This window comes from Pan troglodytes, chromosome 4 (genome assembly GCF_028858775.2).
Source record: "Pan troglodytes isolate AG18354 chromosome 4, NHGRI_mPanTro3-v2.0_pri, whole genome shotgun sequence".
NCBI classification, from domain to species: domain Eukaryota; kingdom Metazoa; phylum Chordata; class Mammalia; order Primates; family Hominidae; genus Pan; species Pan troglodytes.
This window is the reverse complement of record NC_072402.2, coordinates 161,159,262-161,179,406: the sequence shown is the minus strand read 5'-3', so window position 1 is coordinate 161,179,406 and position 20,145 is coordinate 161,159,262. Positions and strand designations below refer to the sequence as shown.

General features: G+C 37.4%; 1 protein-coding gene and 1 long non-coding RNA gene across 6 annotated transcripts in view; one reads left to right on the top strand and one right to left on the bottom strand.

The window, feature by feature from the left end:
- The first annotated feature begins 3,512 nt into the window (after positions 1–3,512).
- LOC104006626 (uncharacterized) lies at positions 3,513–14,930 on the top strand. Its single transcript, XR_680434.4, has 4 exons — positions 3,513–3,884; positions 4,034–4,140; positions 8,198–8,330; positions 14,275–14,930. It is a non-coding gene; the product is annotated as an uncharacterized LOC104006626 (long non-coding RNA).
- Positions 5,640–20,145, bottom strand: part of HMMR (hyaluronan mediated motility receptor) — a 31,477-nt gene continuing 16,971 nt past the window's right edge. For 3 of the 5 annotated variants that reach the window (XM_001145921.5, XM_009450090.5, XM_063811657.1), the window contains 7 exons: positions 18,748–18,864; positions 14,759–14,905; positions 14,375–14,527; positions 14,180–14,279; positions 13,307–13,483; positions 7,029–7,191; positions 5,640–6,469 (listed from right to left, as the gene is read on the bottom strand). In XM_001145921.5, the coding sequence (XP_001145921.5) occupies positions 6,417–6,469; positions 7,029–7,191; positions 13,307–13,483; positions 14,180–14,279; positions 14,375–14,527; positions 14,759–14,905; positions 18,748–18,864 (910 nt within the window). In that variant the 3' untranslated portion in view covers positions 5,640–6,416. The remainder of the gene's footprint in view (positions 6,470–7,028; positions 7,192–13,306; positions 13,484–14,179; positions 14,280–14,374; positions 14,528–14,758; positions 14,906–18,747; positions 18,865–20,145) is intronic. The other 2 variants (XM_009450091.5, XM_063811656.1) reach the window with 1 other exon arrangement.

Below are 20,145 nucleotides of genomic sequence, written 5' to 3'. Positions count from 1 at the left end.
AGGTATTGACCCCACCCTCTTTGTTGTAACAGTTTCTGGAAAATCTATTTGTCGAAATTTGCTTTGTGATGGGAGCTTAGATGACTCCTAATTTAAAGGACTAATGAATAAGCTAGTGTTGGAGTCTCAAGTAAAACCTTCATAAGGATAGATGTCTTGGGGTCCAGCTTCACCCACAAATAGGTTCTGGGGCCTAGTTTCATATTTTCACCACCTCTGTCATCCTTCTCACCCTGTTTTAGGGGGTGTTCACATAGAAGTCATGAACAGCAGCAAGAAGAGGATCTGAAAGAATGATACTGAGGAAGGAGGCAGGGCATCCTGTCCTCTGTCCTCTCTTGTCAACAGTGTGAAACACGAACAAGTATTCAAGGTTAAAAGTTATTGTAGATCAATAGGGCATGAGTTAGACTAGACAGGGTGTTCAGTTCCCAAACCCAGTGTGATGTTTAATTGTTATGTTTCATTTTATACATCAACTTGACTAGATCATAGGTTGACCGTGGGCACTACTTCAGGGGCTGTCTGTGAGGGTGTTTCTGAATGAGGTTAATATTTGAATTAGTGGATGCACTAAAGCTGATTGAGGGTCCATTGAAGGCTGAGTAGAACAAAAAACAAAGGAAGGGAGAATTAATCCCTTCTTCCTGACTGTTTGAGCTGGAACATCAGTCTTTTGCTGACTTTGGACTGAGACTTACACCTTCTGCTATGATGGTTCTCAGGCTTTCAAGCTTGTACTGAACAACACCTGCTTTCCTGGGTCTCCAGCCTGCAAATGGCAGGTTGCAAGCCTTCTCAGCCTTCATAATCATGTCAGCCAATTCCTCATAGTAAATCAACTTTTCTATGTATCTCTTACTGGTTCTATTTCTCTGGAGAACTGTGACTAATACAGATTTTGGTACCAAGAGTTGTTCTAGAGGGACAGAATGTTAAGGATGAGTTTCCTGATGGTTCCAGGGTTTTGGGGATTGGTACTCTGATCTTATTAAATGTGTTAATGATTCTTTCCAGTTAGTAAAGTGAGCACCTGAGTGCATAGCATGATCTGGCAATAGAAATACACAAAATAATTGCATTGGCCACTTCTAATCAGCCAGTTATAAGAGGCAAGGAGCTGGCTAACTGTGTATATGATTTTTTTTTTTTGATTTTTGGAAAACTAATTGTTGATGGCTGTTATGAAACCTTTGTTCTTGTCTTCTTAGTCTAAAAGAACTTAAGAGACACAGAGTGGAGAAGTTGCAGCATTAAACAATTCATTGCAAAGGAAAAAGAATATTTTGAAAGTTAAGTGCACAATAGATAGTACATCCTTAGAGAGAGGATTCAGTACAGGCCGCTGGTAAGGATGAGATCACAAAGACTGGCACTAGGGAGACTCCCTTTCTGGGAGTCTTACATGATTAATCATAAGGGGGTGGGAAGAGGTGTTACTAGTAAGCATGTTCTGGGTGGTCCTCTGGGTGCACAAGAGCAGTAGCTGTACATGCTTGTTCATATATCGCATGTCTCATTAGCATCTTAAATCTCCACCCAGCAGTGGGTTTTTTACTATTATAATGAACAAAGGGTCAGGCTGAGGATAGGTAAAATCAAAATGTATATGCTATCTACAGGGAAATTTCCTACTGAAGGTAGCTTTGCTTGAATTAGCTTGACTACAATGTGAATGCTGGGGCTTATTTTGTTGAAGTATGTGGTGCAGTAAGCCACAGTTGCTGCATACCAAGGGCATGTTTACTTCCTTGACTACCTATTCTGCCTCATAATGAGTATAATGAGGACAGTTGGTTGTTTCTAATGTCACTGGATAAAGTGGTGCAAAAAAAGGTGAGTGTAGGGATTTTTATTCCCAGCTCAAGTGCTCCATAAATAATCTGAAAGCTTCTATGTGCACCCTGAAGAAAACCCTATCTCCTGTAGCCCCAGAGCTGAGACTGTTGAAAATCAAACACAGCATCTCATCCTGTGACTGGCTGAATTACAACACAAATTAGAATTCCAGCCTTGCAGAGTGACTATTGTTAAAATGAGGGCACTTACTGAAAAAAAAAATGGGATTCTGTAAATTAGGATTGGGACATATGGGAAGACCTTGATGAAGCTGGGGACATTAAGCCCCTAAATTCTGATGAGTCTTCTTTGCTAGTGGAGAGGCTTCTCAACCCCATTGGAAGCAGCTTCTCCATTTCCAGTGATAGTACCCTCCAACCTGTCTGTGATGATTAACACTGCATTGCCTGAGGAAATTGTAATGGCCTCCTTTGAGGCAGTTGATATGCAAGACAATGTCGGTTCTCCTCCAGACCCAACTCCACCACCCTTCTTTGCTTCTAGACCTGAAACTAGACAGGAACAAAGTGTTACCTATGAAGAGATGTGCTATACTCCAAAGAGTTACTCAAAGTCTCTAATTTATACAGACAAAAACCTGGGAACATATGTCGGAATGGATAACAAAGGTGTTGGAAAATGATGGAAGGAACATAAAGTTGGATCAGGTCAAATTTATTGACATGGGCTCACTAAGCCAAGATTCTGCATTTAACATTGCAGCTTGGGGAGTTAGAAAGGGTGCTCACAGTTTGATTGGCTTACTAAAACATGGAAAAGATGAATTGGAAGTGCTGGACATGCCTTGGTTTAATCTAGAGGATGGGATTAAAAGGTTTAGGAATATTGGGAAATTAGATTTTTCACTTAAGAACTACTCATCCACACTGGGAAGGTCAAGAAAGCATACCTTTCACCAATACTATGAGAAAGAAATTTGCGAGGAGAGCTCCAGCATCTTTTTCAGAACTCTGTGATGGCTCTTCTCTGTAGGCCAGAGCTCACTGAAGTCACTGAACTGGAAAACCTAAATATAATGGAAGTAAAGGATCCCAGGGTGGCAAGGGTCAAGTAATGGGACTCAACCACCAAAGGCAAGGTGAAGTGGTTATCATAATGACAGAGCCAAAGGAACAATTAGAATAATCTCACTTGTAGACCTATGCTTTGGCTAGTTGATCATGGTTTTCCTAGACGTGAAATAGATAGGAAGCCTACTGAAGTCTTACTTGATCTGTATAAGCAGAAAACTTCTAAGTCAAGTGACGAAAGTTGAACTCGAATCATAAAAACAGAATCGTGGTCCCTTAATTCCCAAACTTGAGCCACTTTATAGAGCCCAAAACCCTTTGATTGAAGGGGAGGACCTCAAGGGGACCCTGGTCCATAACCAAATGTTTATACTGTTAGTCTTTCTCCTAGTCCTCCGCAAAGGGATGTACAACCTTTACCAACGTAACTGTGCATTAGAAAAAGGGAATAATCAGATCTTTTGTGAACTAGTGGACACTGGCCCTCTGAAGTGACACTAATTTCAGGAGATCCAAAGTGCTACTGTCAGGGTAGCAGCTTATGGAGGTCAGGTGATCAGCAGAGTTTTAGCTTAGTTCCATCTCACAATGGGCCCAGTGAATTCCTGAACCTATCCTGTGGTTATCCCCTAGTTCTAGAATGTATAATTAGAATACAGTCAGCAGCTGACAGAATCCACACATTGGTTTCCTTACCTATGGAGTGAGGGCTATTATGGTGGAAAGGGCCAAGTAGAAGCCACTAGAACTATCTGTACTTAGGAAAATAGTAAACCAAAAGCAATGCTCAATTCCTATAGGGACTGAAGAGATTAGTGCCACCATAAGTACTTGAAGGAAGGCGGGGTGGTGATTCCTACCATATCTCCATTCAACTCGCCTATTTAGCCTGGGCAGAAGACAGATGGATTATCACAAACTTAACTAGGTGGTGACTCCAATTGCAGCTACAGTACCAGATGTATTGCTTGAGCAAATTAACACAACTCCTGGTTCCTGGTATGCAGCTACCTGGTATGATCTGGCAAATGCCTTTTTCTCCATCCCTGTCTATAAGGCCGACCAGAAGCAGTTTGCTTTTAGCTAGCAAGGCTAGAAATGCACCTTCATGTCCTACCTCAGGGCATATCAACTCACCAGCCCTGTCCTAATTTTGTTCACAGGAATCTTGATTGCCTTTTCTTTCCACATCACATTGGTCCATTACATTGACGACATTATGCTCACTGGACCTAATGAGTGAGACATAGCAACTACTCCAGACCTATTGGTAAGACATTTGCATGTCAGAAGTGGGAAGTAAATCCAACAAAAATTCAAAGGCTTTTTCATGTCTCAGTAAAATTTCTAGGGGTCCAGTGGTATGAGGCATGTTGAGATACCCCTTCTAAGGTAAGTTTTTGCATCTGCCCCCTCCTACAACCAGAAGAGGCATGACATGCGGCAGGCCTCTTTGGATTTTGAAGACGTTTCCTCATTTGAGTTTGTTACTCTGGCCCATTTACTGAGTGACTTGAAAAGCTGCTAGTTTGGAGAAGGACTCAGAATAGGAAAAGGTTCTGCAATAGGTCCAGGCTATTGTGTAAGCTGCTTTGTTGCTTGGGACATATGAACTTGCAGATCCAATGGTATTTGAAGTGTCAGTGGCAGATAGAGATGCTGTTGGAACCTTTGGCAGGCCCACATAGATGAATCTCAGTGCAGACCCTTAGTATTTTGAAGAAAGACCTGTTATCCTATGCAGATAACTACTCTTTTGAGAAACAGCTCTGGGCCTACTGCTGGGCTTCAGTAGGGACTGAATGCTTACCGTGGTCAATTAAGTTACCATGCGACCTGAGCTGCCCATCATGAGCTGGGTGTTATCTGACCCACAAGCCATAATGCTGGGTGTGGACAGCAGGAGTACATCATCAAAGAACGTGTTATGTATGTGACTGGGCCCAGGCAGGACCTGAAGGCAAAAGCAAGTTACATGAAGAAGTGACCCAAATGCCCATGGTCCCCGTTACTGCTACCTTGCCTTTTTTCTCCCAAGCTCATGGAGAGTTCCCTATGATGAGTTGGCAGGAAGAAACAACATGGGCCTAGTTTATAGATGGTTCTGTGTGATATGTAGGCATCACCTGAAAGTGGATAGCCACAGTACACCAGCCCTTCTCTGGGACATCCCTGAAGGATAGTGGTAAAAAGAAATCCTCCCAGTGGGCAGAACTTTGGGCAGTGCACCTGGTTGTTCATCTTGTTACCCCATGTTGGCTAAAAGTAGGAGTCCTGAAGCATTTTATTATTTATTTATATATTTTTTAGAGGTGAGGTATCACTATGTTGCTCAGGCTGGTCTTGAATTCCTCCCGCCTCAGCCTCCCAAAGTGTTGGGATTATAGGCGTGAGCCACTGGGCCCAGCCCATTAAACCATTTTATTTTATTAGACAATTTTTCTAATTTCTACGTTTCTTCTGAACTTAATTTAAAATACTGTATTTTAAAATTCAACCATGTATTAAGATCTAATAAAATAATAAAAAGCAATTCTGACTGATAGTCCCTGTTGGGCCATCAGTGAGAACACATTATAAAAAAGGTAGCTTATAAATATCATACCAATGATATGTGCAAAACAGGCATTTTAGAGAGAGATTTACCACTTTCTAAACAGTATCTTTTGTGATTCTGGGGACAAGGTGGTGTGGGTAGGGTAGAGATGATAAATGCATCTTACATAGAAGCATGAATGTAACTTCATAAAATACAAGCTGAAAAATTAATTGGTTAAATGACTTACTGTGTAATTTTATTTCATATTACACAAATGTTAATCAAATGCTGAGTAGACATGCAGATGACAAGCAGTATATGACAAACTCTGAAGAAACAGTTACATGTAGAGTTTCTCAGATTTTTAGTGTATCTAAGAATTAACTGAAGAGTTTGTTAAGAATGCAGGCTTAAAGGCCAATCCACAGATTATAATTTCATACAAATAGGATGGAGCCTAAGAACCTGTAAATTATTAAACAACTGATTAAAAATAGAGAGGTTTCTATGAAGTTAGGCTTGTCCTTATTTCTTATTTGAACTGGACAAGTAGAAGGATAATAGGTAGGACCAAGTGAGCATTATCAGAATCAAAGTAGAGGCAATAACAAGCCAAGGTGTTTTAGCCTAGCTAAAGAAGCTCAGACTAGAAAAGACCTCCAGGATCAAGCTGAAGAATCTGGGGTTTAGACTCTTGAAACTAAGGTTTCAGAACAGGAGGATAATAATATGATACTGACTTTTAAGTTGATGAGATGTATTCTAAGCTGGAAAGCCAGCGAAAGGGTTCAGAATGAGGTGATAAAGGTGAGCATTAGGGAGGAGGTATTTGCAAGAAAAAATAAAATGTCAAAAGACACTTTGGTAAAAAATGTTCCTTTCACATATTTAAGGATTGGCAGTTAAAATTAAATACAACATTATAAAATACCCATGTCAAATATAATAACAGCAACATCAATAACAACAAGACGAATGAAATAATCTTCAACAGGTTTTTCAGATGTTTACTCCCATGATTCTTGACACTCCATAGGAGTTCGGTAACAGTTTGTATTGCCTAGAAGAATTATTGAAAAGAAGGATTAGTAATCTAGATTAAAATGAATTTATCCATCATTATAAACTAAAAACAGGCCTTGTATCTTCTTTAAGGCAGATGAAGCAATATATTCTGTAAGATAATTTTTAGATTTATCATTTCAACCAACTTTAATTTATTGTGAAAGACAAACATTCACAGTCAAGAAATAAGAAATTTACTTCTCTAAAACTACAAATCAGAAAATGATTAAGGACCTAAGAGACATTTAGGTTAAAATGCTAAGGGTATTATAGAGGGAGTAATTTGGGGTGTGTGGACAGGGACAAAATAGTCATGCAAAGCTTCAAGGAAGATTTGAGATTTGCCTTGAAGAACAGGCAGAATCCAGGTATACAGACAAGAAAGCATAGAAGGAGGAAAAAAACAGTCATTGTACACAACAATCTCAGTAAGAACTGCTTTTATCAGAAGGTGTCAACAAATTTTCACAGTTCATAAAATGGATGACTTGTTAAATGCTATAAAAGCAAATCCAAAGGAAGAGGACACTTTTATACATTTATTCATGTCTTACCTTCTTTTAATGGGGTCTTCAGGGCAAAATTTTCTTTACTTTCATGATGAAAAGCCTTTGAAGGATCAAAGTGTTTGATACCTAGGACTTTATTCAATTCCTCTTGAAGTTTTGTCTCACTTTGTTTTTTTTTAGCAAGCTGACAGCGGAGTTTTGATACTTCCTAGGTAAAAAGAAATAATAGGTAATAAACAATGATTAAAGAGTATGTCAGTGAAATGTGTTACCAATGTTGCGGGCAAATTCCAAAGTTGTTTATGTATTATCACACTCAACAGCAAAAATCACTACTAGACACAGGCTTTAAGACTGAATTACAAAATGACATGAAACAGCTGTGACAAAGGAGATACAGTCTTTTAAATCTCCTTGCCCCTCCTCAGCTACAAAGCTATTTTTCTGATAAAAGTTCAACTCAAAAGTAATTGCTGAGATGGACTTCTGGCATGACAGCATGAAAGTTCTGCTGACCTGCTCCCTAGTGAAACTAAAAGTTATAAAATGTTAACCAGTTGAAGCCTCTGAAAATTGACTTAAGGGAAAAACAGCAAATGAAGAAACATCTATTCAAGAAAATCTGCAAAAATTTGGTGAAAAAGAGAGTCTGCAGTATTTAAGCCAAAACTCCTTCCCCTCTTCCCACTCCCAGCTTAGCAAGGCAAAGTCCACGCCAGACGGCTACAGCCAAAAGCACAGGGCCCTCTTTTCCCCCAACTCCGAGTCAGAAGCTTCCCTCCCAGGAGGACCAGGACATCAGAGTTTCTCATTTTGTCCCCAGCTCCCTGTGGCTGCGGTTATATCCTGGACAAATGCAATTGTGAGGTGGGGGATCCCTTCCTCCACTCAGCCCCATTCATGGAACAGGGGCTCACCTTGGGCACAGTGTGTTGAAAATGCTGGGCCCCGATGACTCTTTCTCTGGCTCATGAGGGGGATGGTTCTACACCAGGAGGTTACTCAAGAGGGCCTGAGGCTATTCCTCATCTCTTCCCCACAAGTCCACTGAAAACTCAGCTCCTAGGGCAGAGGATGTCACTCAGAGAGAAAACTGCCATTGTCCCCAATTTCAGCTCTAGTCCTGGCTCAGGGATATTGTCGGGGGAGGGGGAAAGGAGGGCGGAAAAGACAAGTAGGCCATAAAACAGGTAGCTCCTCATTTCTTTTCAAAGGAACTGACTTCACCTGCAACAGAGCTTGGAGAAGCTGAAGCCTAAGGGTGCTCTAAAGCAGGGGTCCCCAACCTCCGGGCTACAGACCAATACCCATCCAAGGCCTGTTAGGAACCCGGCTGCAGAGCAGGAGGTAAGTGGTGAGCCAGGAAGCATAAGCATTACCCCCTGAGCTCCCCCTCCTGGCAGATCAGCTGCGGCATTAGATTCTCACAGCAGTGTGAACCCTATTGTGAAATGCACATGTGAGGGATCTAGGTTGCATGCTCCTTATGAGAATCTAATGCCTCATGATCTAAGGTGGAACACTTTAATCCTGAAACCATCCACATAAACCCATCACAAGCTGGGTGATCCGGTCTGTGGAAAAACTGCCTTCCACAAAACTGGTCCCTGGTGCCAAAAAGGTTGGGGAACCATTAAAGAACAGTGGTGGTTATAGTGAGAGAGAATTGGGAGGAGATTTAAGATACAGGCTGAACAGTAGACTAGTTAGTTTGCAGGAGAAAACTAGGGAATATGACAGCTGGGACGAGTCCTTCTGTAGTCAGAATAAATATCCAGCACTGCTCTCGTATGCAATCCCTACAAAGGAGCCAGAATTTGATTGGATTAGTTTATAGAGCAATTTATGCCCTAAGGCATTGTTGCAAATAATCAAGCAAGGAGCCAGCATCTACTGGAGTTTACAGCCACTATGTTCACGGAAAGAGAGGAAGGCAGCCCTACCAAAGCAAGTGTCATCCCAGGGTAATTGTGGGCACACCTAAAACTGTACCTCCCTGAACAGCAACATCAGAGGCACAATACTGTTGGGGTCTGGGGAGGTAGTGGGATATGTTTCACTAAAATAATTGAGCCACTCATTAAGCAAACAAGCAAATAAAAAGCCCCAAAAAGGAGGGGGAGCTGTACCCAGAAATGCTACAATATATGATCTAAAAATTTACTTTCCAATGAAAAATTACAAGGCATGCCAATAAACAGAAAAGTATAACCTATACATTTGGACACAAGGAGAAAAAATATCTGAGAGTAATCGGATGTTGGATTTTCCAGCCATTAAACAAGGGCTGAAAAACCACCTATTGAGTACTATCCTTACTGCCTGGCTGACGGGACCTGTCATACCCTAAACCTCAGTATCATGCAATGCACCCATGTAACAAATCTGCATATGTACCCCCACATCTAAAATAAAAGATGAAATTATAAAAAAGAAAAGTTCTTGGCCAGGTGCAGTGGCTCAAGCCTATAATCCCAGCATTTTGAGGCCAAAGCTGGTAGATTCCTTGAGCCCAGGAGCTCCAGACCAGCCTGGGCAACATGGCAAAACTCTGTCTCTACAAAAAGTAGAAAAATTAGCCGGGTGTGGTGGCGCACGCCTGTAGTCCCAGCTACTTGGGAGGCTGAGGTGGGAGGATCACCTGAGCCCAGGGAGGTTGAGGCTGCAGTGAGCCGTGATTGCATCACTGCACTCCAGCCTGGTGACAGAGTGAGATCCTGTCTCTAAAAAAACCCAAAAACCAAACAAAAAAATAAAGTTCTTTCTCCACTAAAAATTTAAAAAAAGAAAGAAACTTAAAAAAAAAAGACTCAAATTACTAGAACCAGAAATAAAGAGAAGCCATTACTACTGACCTTACAGAAATAAAAAAAAGATTACAAAGGAATACTATGAACAATTATATACCAACAAATTAGGCACATTTACAGAAAGACATAAACTACTCAAGAAGAAAACCGAATCAAGAAGAAAGAGATAATCTGAATAAGCCTATATCAAGTAAAGATATTGAATTAGTAACCAAAAAATATTCACAAGAAAAACCAAGGTCCAGATGGCTTCACCAATAAATTCTACCACACATTCAATGAAGAATTAATACCAATTATTCAAAAACCATTCCACATAGAAAAGAGGGAACATTTCTCACTCATTTTATGATGTCACCATTACCCTGATACCAAAATGAGACAGACATTAAAAAAACAAAAACAAAGCAAAGAAAACCTACAGACCAGTATCTCTTAGCAACCCCTCAGCAACATATAAAAATAATTATATGCCATAACCAAGTGAGATTTATCTCAGAAGGTTAGATTAATATCTAAAAATCAATTAATAAAATACATCATATCAACAGAATAAAAAAATTACATGATAATCTCAATAGAAATAGAAGAAGCACTTGATAGAATTCATTACCCTTTCATATAAAAATGCTCAACAAACTAGGAAACAGAAGGGAACTTCCTCAACTTGATAAAGAGCATCTATGACAAATCGACATCTTTGTTTTTTTTAGATTGTTTTGCTGTTGTCTCCCAGGCTCAATGGCTCCATCTCGGTTCACTGCAACCTCTGTCTTCTGGGTTCAAGCGATTCTCCTACCCAAGTAGCTGGGATTACAGGCGCCCGCTGCCACACCTAGCTAACTTTTGTATTTTTAGTAGAGACGAGGTTTCACCATGTTGGCCAGGCTGGTCTCATACTCCTGACCTCAGGTGATCCACCTGCCTTGGCCTCCCAGAGTGCTGGGACTACAGGCATAAGCCACCTCGGCTGGCCAACAAATCAACATCTAATAATGTCACGCTATATACATCATACAGGTAACATCATATATCATGGAGAAAGACTGAATGCTTTCCCCCTAGATCAGGAACAAAGCAAGGCTGTCCATCCATTTTCATTACTTCTAAATTCAACACTGTATTATACTACAGGTTTTAGCCAGAGATATTAGACAAGAAAAAGAAATAAAAGGCATCCAGATTGGAAAATAAGTAAAACTATCTCTATTTGCAAAAGACATGATCTATAAGAACATCCTAAGGAATCCACTAAAAAACTATTAGAACTAAAATGAGTTTAGCAAGGGTGCAGGATACAAGATAAATATATTAAAATCAATTGTATTTCTATACATTGGCAATCAACAATCCAAAAATGAAATTAACAATTTCATTTACAAAACATCAAAAAGAATAAAATAGCAATAAATTTAACAAAAGAAGTGGAAAACTTATACTCTGAAAACTATAAAACATTGTTGAAAGAAATTAAATGAGATCTAAATAATTGGAAAAATATCCCATATTCATATATTAGAAGACTTAACCTAGTGAAGATAATAATATGTCCCAAACTGATCTATAGATTCAATGCAATTCCCATCAGAATCCTAGCTGGTTTCTTTGTAGAAAAACTGATTCCAAAATTAATATAGAATTGCAAGAGGTCCAGAATAGACAAAACCATATTGAAAAATACAAAGAGGACTCACACTTCCTGATTTCAAAACTTACTACAAAACAACAGTAATCAAGACAGTGTGGTGGCACAAGGATAGACGTATAGATCAATGGAAGACAGTTGAGAGTCTAGAAATAAATCCATACATGTACAGTCTAAATGATTTTTTAATTGGATGCTAACTCTATTAACTGGAGGCAAGAATATTCTCTTTAAAAAATAGTGTGGGGACTATTGCATGTCCACATGCTAAAGAATGAAGCTGGACCCTTACCTCACACCACATACAAAAATTAACTCAAAATCAATCAATAATCTAAATGTAAGAGCTAAAACTATAAATCTCTTAGAAGAAAACACAGGGGTAAATCTTCCTGACCTTGAATTTGGCAGAGGAGATAGATACCAAGGAACGAACAAACAAAAAAATAGACACACTGGATGTCATAAAAGTTTTTTGGGTCAAAGGACATCATCAAGAAAGTGAAAAGACAATGCACAGAATGGGAGAAGATATTTGCAAATAATACATAAGAGACTTGTGTCCAGAATAGATGAAGAATTCTCACAATAATAAAAAGACTAATAATCCAATTTAAAAATGAGCAGAGTATAAACAGACATTTCTTTCATGAAGATATACAAATGGCCAGTAAGCACATGAAAAGATGACCAACATCATTACCAATTAAGAAAATGCAAGTTAAGTTAATGAGATACCACTTCATACCCACTACAATGGCTAGGATAAAGAAGTCAGATAATAACAAATGTTGGTAAGAATGTGGAGAAATTGGAACCCTCGTACACTGCCTGTAGAATATAGATTGGTATGAGCCACTTTTGAATACAGCCTGACCTTTCTATGGCCATACCACCCTGAACGCACCCGATCTCATCTGAATGTAGTCTGATACTTCCTGAAATGATTAAATGTAGAGTTATCAAATGATCTGGCAATTTCCCTCCTATTATTTCCCAGGGAAATAAAAACAAATGTCCATACAAAAACTTGTACATGAATGTTTATGGTAGCATTATTCATAATAGCCAAAAATGTGCAAACAAGTGTTTATCAACTGACAAACGAATAAATAAAATGTGGTATACCCACATAATGAATTATTAGGCTATAAAAAAAATAAAGTACTCTCCATGCTACAACACAGGTGAATCTCGAAAATATTATGCTAATTGACTGAAAGAAGCCAGTAACAAAAGGCCACATATTATTTGAATCCATGAATATGCCAGGTCCACAACAGGGAAATCAACAGAGACAGAAAGTAGATTAGTGGTTTCTTAGGGCTGAAGGGTGGGGTGGGGTGAGGAGATAGGAGAGTGTTAGGAAAAGGATAACAAGGTTTCATTTTGAGGTGATGAAAATGTCCTAAAATTGACTATGGTGATGGTTGCACAAATCTGTGCGTATACTAAAAAACACTGAATTGTCCACTTTCAGCGGGTGGATTGTATGGGTTGTCAATTATATCTCAATACATATGTTAAAAAATTTAAATGCCCAAATATTTTTGAACACTGCTTCTCTTTATGGTTTTACATCAAGGAGTTTGCAGTTTTGCAAATGGAAATAGATATGTAAAGCTTAATGAATTCATCCAATTACTCAAGTAATTTTCAATATATTAAGAAAGTAGCTAGAAAACTTTAGAACATTGAATGCCCATCTGGTCAACACTCTAAAATAAATCCACTAAATCACAGCTCAATTTTCCTCTATAAACAGTTATTTTTTTCTGATACCAAAGATATTCATTTTATTTAAGTATTATAGTTAGAATAACCCCCACTCCAATATCTTTAATAAAATGAAAAGTCATTTTACAAACCGATTTGAGTTGGCTATTTTCATCTTTCAACTTCACAACATGCTTGATTTTTTGTTTCAAATTCTGATGACCCAATAATTTAGCATATGAATCTCTTATTTTATTTAGCTGTTCCTGAGCTGCACCATGTTCATTCAACAATGCCTGTTTTTCTGCTTCAAAAGCATCTAGTTGTAGCTGAAAAAGATTTTTTAAATAAAGACTTAAAACAGTTTGATCTTACTAGTTTCATATAAACCATAAACACTAAAGAAAATTAAAAACACAAATGAAAATAAGGTATGTTCACATATTCTCAGGGCTCTCCATAGATTCTCTACGAAAATCTTTTAAACTTTGTATTTTTCATTTTAAAGATCATTAAAACAGAGGAAAAGAAACAAGGTAAAAAAGCCAGCTGGCCAGTTTTATCTGTATCAGTTAGATTACCACATTATAACCAATACTGTACTTCTAAGTTCCAAAATCAGCATTTATTCTTTTTTCTTTTAAAAGATCAGTATATTGAGAAACAATGAGTATTTGCAATAAGTCATATCACAAATTAAAATAGGTTAATTATCAAAAGCTCATACCAGGCAAGCCCTCTGAGCCAAACTTTTAAGTTCCACATTACAAAGTTTTTTTTTAAACCACAAAGGGTCCATTGAAAAAATTATGTCAATTAAATTTGTCAATTATACTTCAATAATGTGGGAAAAAATTATGCATAATTTAATAAAATGTATAAACCTTTAATAGTGAGCTAAATTGGCACTGTAAGTGCAGAGCAAAATGATCTTGCAGAAAACCTGAGTCACTGTCCTCACTATAATAGGGAACAATGTGAGTCCCTAAAATAAACACAAGTAAGTTTACTCCTAACTGACAAACCTGAAAAGGTTTTGTTTTATTATATAGTTCTTCATAGAGGAGACGCCACTTGTTAATTTCTTCAGTTAATTCTGCTCTTGTATTTTCTTTTTCAGCTTTTCTGCATGGAAGAATTAAATTGAGAAAAACATAGTTATTTAAAAAATAACATCGTAACTGAGTTAACAAGGCACTCAGGTTCTAATCATAGATTACCTTCCTTCTTCATCTTCCAGCTGTTTTCTAAAGTCTTCCTCCTGTTGCTTGAGTTGGTTCTGCAAATCAGTTATTTTTTGAAGAAAAGAAACTGTGATTTCTTTAATTTCTGTTTCCTTTAGTGCTGACTTGGTCTGCAGATCTAGAAGCATCCTTTGGTTTGAGAGAGAAGAGGTCACTAAACATTTTATAGCCACTTTCATTAATTTTTCCTTTTTTTTTTTTTAAACCTCAAGGAACTCTTCAAGAAGTGTCATTTTTTAACTGAGTAAATTCTTAATTTGCAGTATAAGATGGCCAAAAGCAAGTCAAGGGACAGTTACTAGCTGGCTTTCAACATTAAATTGTCTTAATGGTTCTAAGGCCATTATTTGCTCTATATACCTTACATATTCTTGATTTGAGCTCTCAGTTGCCAAAATCTGATGCTGAACATCCTCTGCATTTTTTCCAGCCTTGGCCACTTTTTCCTGTAATGATGAGTTCTCCAGCTTAAGATCTTCTATCTCACTGGCTGTTAACGCTTTATAGCTTATTAAAAAGAAAAAAAGTCAAAGTAGTTTTCTAACTATTGCGTATGACAATCATAACTGATTAGTTTACACTTTATATACTTCTAAGTAAAACTAAAAAGTTTTTAATGTATTCATGCATTTAACACAGGTAAGAATTCAGTGTTCTGAGGCAAGTACTAATGAGTTTACATGGCATCTGCTGTGTATTCAAAGAAAAAAAAATCAAGTGCCTACTAGGTGCAGGAAGTATGCATACAGAGATGGAAAAGAAATCAACTACCAAGCATGAAAATTACTCACAATTCAAAAAATAAGAAGTGAGACTAGAGCCTAATGAGTAAGAAAGGCTGGAGCAGAAGCTGGTGGCATGAGGGTCATCACCGCAGGGCACAGTGGGCTTACCTGGCGGACAGACGGGAACCATTAAAGGTGTCCAAGTAGGCTAGGCATGGTGGCTCATGCCTGTAATCCCAGCACTCTGGGAGGCCGAGACGGGTGGATCACCTGAGGTCAGGAGTTCGAGACCAGCATGACCAACATGGTTAAACCCCATCACTACTAAAAACACAAAAAATTAGCCAAGCGTGGTGGTGGACACCTGTAATCTCAGCTACTCGGGAGGCTGAGGCAGGAGAATCACTTGAACCTGGGAGGGGGAGGTTGCAGTGACCTGAGATAGTGCCATTGCACTCCAGCCTGGGCAACAAGAGCGAAACTCCGACTCAAAATAAACAAATAAATAAAATAAAAAGGTGTTTAATTAAATGTGTAGCTCACTCTAGAGCTATGAGGAAGATGGATTAGGGCAGGGGAAAGAATGGAAAATTGAAGGATCAACTTGAAAACAAATTTATCAGCCCAGGTTGAGTGATAAAGGAGGCTTAGACTAAGGAGCTGGCAACGGAAAGACACAAGATCTCTTTTGGAAGCAGAGTAGAAAAATTCAAGAGATAGACTGAATATTGGGGGTAAGGAAGAGAGAATGATGAAGGATGACTCTAAGATTTATAGAATGAAAAGCTGGGAAGATGATGTCACTGATTACAATAAAAACAATGAGAGACTAGTGGTAGAAAGCAATGGAAGGATCAAGAGTTGGTTTGGACAGGTTAATATTAAAAGACAGTGTGATATCTACTTGAAGATGTCAAGTGGGTAACTGGATATGTGACTATGGAGCTGTAAAGAAAGGTCTGGTTTGATGAAATAAATTTTAATGCCACGAGTATATGGATAGTGACTAAAATCACAGAATAGATAAAAACCTCCTGAAGCACTATTCTTCAAACTAACGAGAAGGGAAATTCCTTTACAGGATTGATATTAGCAATAAATATATATATATATATATAATTTACATATATTTATATAATTTATATGTTCTGATACAATAAAAATTATAAATAAAACATATACACTTATAAATTATCTATCTATGTGTCTGTCATAATGTATCACATGTGGGAACAGATCACTGGGGAAACAAGGTACAATTTAATGAATTAAATTAAACTAGGCAGTTGGTTGTCCATAGGGAAAACAAAAAATGAATTTGATCCCTATATTGCTACACACACAGAAATCAGTTCTAGGTGGAAAAATGGAAAGTGAAATTTTAAGACTTTTAGAAGAAAATTGGTTGAATATCTTTACACCTTGAGATAGAAAGAAGTTCTTAAATGAGAAGCAAAAGTACCCACATACAGATAAATATTTTAACCATATTGAAATCAAGAATTTCCACTCATCAGAAGAAACCAAAAAGAAAATAAAAAAATAAGCTAAACTGGCAGAAGATACCTGTAACCCATATGGCTGATAAAGGAAACCTCTACAAATCAATGAGGAAAAGATGATAACCCTATAGACAAATAAACAAAAGTCATAAACAAGCATTTTATGGAAAAGGAAAGATGAATTATCCACAATAAGAAGCCATTTTACACCAAGTACACTGTCAAAGTTTAAGAAGTCTAACAAGCTTTGGCAAAGAAGATAAATGGAAACTTATACAACACTAGTGGGAGTGTAGATTCTTACTCCCACATTGGAAAGTGATTTGATATTAAGTTTTAGAGTTGAACATTCATATACCTTTGGCTTTAGAGAAATTCTTACATACATGTATTCTTATAGTCACAAAATAACTAATAATAACTAACCAAATGGGAAACAACTCAAAGTCCAAAGAATGAATAAATAAGTTGTGGTATATTCATACAATAAAATACTCATAGCAGTGACTATCAACAAACCATAGCCTCAGACAACACAATTCAATCCTGAAAACACACATAATGCAGAATGAAAAAATAAGTCCCAGGAAACGGCATATACTATGATGACATTTTTTGGTAAAGTTCAAGGAGAAGGAAAATTACATAATGCATTATTTGTATGGATATACGTGTCATAAAATTATAATACACAGGGGGAAAAAAGCAAGGAAATAATTAGTGTAGACTTCGGGACAGTGTTATCTGTCCCATTTTCATGGGATGGCAGAGGAACTTACATATGGATACTAAGTTGTTGAAAATCTTTTGGCTTACTGGTTGTCTTTTATAGGTTCATGCATGTCAGTTTTATCTTCAAGCTCTACAGTTTATGTACATGTTATGCATTCTTTTGTATTTATTAAATAAAAGAAAGGAAACTCTCCCCCAAAATGAGCTAAAGTAAATGTGATAAATAAAAATGTTAACATTAATATATAGGTATTCATTATATTGGCCTTTGTAATTTGTAGTTCCACCCAAAATAAACTTTTTATTTAAGGAGAAAATAAGTAGAAGGCATGGGAGGTGAGGAAGTGGATATAGAGACAATCTTCTCTGTCAAGAGAAGAAAAAGGAGGAGAAGGAAAAGGACTGAAAAGGAGTAGAATTTGGGGTTAAGAAGGGAATGACTGGTGGTGTTAGACAGCTACAAAAGGAAGTTAGGGTGAGAGAAGTATTTAAAACAATTTATGTATTTTATTTATTTTTCGTTTGTTTTTGAGACAGTCTTGCTCTGTCACCCAGGCTGGAGTGCAGTGGTGTGATCTTAGCTCAGTGCAGCCTGGAACTCCTGGGCTCAGGTGATCCTCCTGCCCTCAGCCTCCCAAGTAGCATGTGCCACAATGCCTGGCTAATTCTTAATATTTTTTTTTGTAGAAACAAGGTCTTACTCTATTGCCCAGGCTGGTCTCAAACTCCTGACCTCAAGCAATCCTCCTGCCTTGGTCTCCCAAAGCACTGGGATTACTGGTATGAGCCACAGTGGCCAGCTAATTAATATATTTTACAGACAGATGTACATTAACATGTTTTAATATTGATTGGAAAAATTCCAGTAAAAAGGTTTCAAATTATGAGAAAACAAAATGATAGAATTAGGTCACTGAAGATTAAAAGACTAGGACATTTCATCTGTAATAGGTGGGAAGATAGGATGAGTATAAATGTGGGTCTCTTTATAGGTTTAGCAAGAGATAAAAACTTCTGAATTCTTTATGAAAATGATAACATCAAGAGAGTAGGGCAGAAGCACCAAATGCTTCTAAGTGCATGACTTGATCCTCCCACCTCAGCTTATGCAGTGGCTAGGACTACAGGCATATGCTGCCGCACCTGGCTCAGCGCATAAAAGTTGAAGTGGATGGTGAGAAAGGGGAATTTCTATAAATTATAAAGGGGAATTATATAAATATAATAAGATTACCAGATAATGCTAAATGCCCACTTATGGTTGGTGATTATGGAATTTAAACTAATATGAATCATCCTTTGTGTGACTGCTTTGCTCACATATTTCCTGGGGTAAACACCCCTTTCTGCACACATCATATTTAAGAGTGCAGGCTCCCAAGAAAAATACCTTTCAAATTGAGCAGTAACATCTTCAAGGCTTTGCACCATAGTGTCATACTTTTCCTGCAAAAGCAGGGTGGCCTGGGTATGAGCAGCACTACTTTTCTCCAGTTCAGCCTCCTTCCTAAGAAAAAGAAATAATTGAAAGATAAAATGCCACCTACAATTACTACCCTAAGAAAGAAAATAGTATTTACCTTTGAAACTGTGAATCATATAGCTCATATCTTCACCACTGCATTACCTGCTAAATAGCTCAGATCCTAATTTATGACTTACCTCGAAAGCATGCTTTTTATGCATTTTTCTACTAGCTTCAACTTATCTTTCCTGCTTATTTTACTTTAAAAATTTGGGTGAAGAAGGTAGTAGGATATAAAAGACTATAAAACCAAATCTTAAGATACTAGCCAGGACTAAAGACTGCAAAAGATTACCAGTCAAAAAACATCTGGATTGAATAAAGTTTCATTCCCTCCATTTAGATACTTGAGAAATACCATGAACAATTAAAGCCACTTCATTTTAAATTACAGAGTTACAAGACTTTGTGGATTTATTCTGATTATATGAATAACCCACATAATACTCTATTACTGAAAGACTTAATAACTTCTTTAATGGATTATTTTGCATAGATAGAATGGGTTTTAAGTCATTTTTATATACATATGCTATTAAATCTCAGGGATATTTTGGAAATAATATATTTCCAAAGTGGTGATAAAATTTTTAGATATGCATATGAGCTTATGAGAGATCTTTTAAAGAATATACAGAACTAAAAATTGTAAATAAGCATTGTGTACTTATAGACTAAGTTGGACACTGAGATAAGAAAAATAGCTGATCAAATTCATTCTGTAACAAGTGTCGGATTTCAAAAATATACACACCACAGCAAGAGCAATCAAATATGACTAAAGAGTTTATAATAAAAATATTTTCTTCCCTGTCCCCTAGAGGAATTATTTTCAATTCTTAGTTTGTTTTTCTCTTAAGCTTGAAATTTCCAGGCTAGAAGGGATCTTAGAGACCATCTAATAAAACTCTTTTATATCTAATGAAGTAGAAAATCAAAGAAACTAAGATTGTTTTGCTCAGAATCAACCAGCTAGCTAACAGAATTAGTAATAAAAATCCTTATCTCTTGACCATTGGACCACAGTTTTTTTGAGTTGGAATAAAAAATTATCTCAATTTTCTTTCCTCTCTGAAAATGACATTATCTTATTTTCCCAAGATTCCTGTTCCCTGAGATTGGCTGTAGTATAGAACAACACCCCTAATTACAATTTTGTATTGTTCCCCCAAAAGCAGGGATATGAAAAACCTTGCTGTTCATTTGCATCACTAATCATAAGAAAACAGAAAAGATTAATAACAAAAGTATCCACTGAGACAG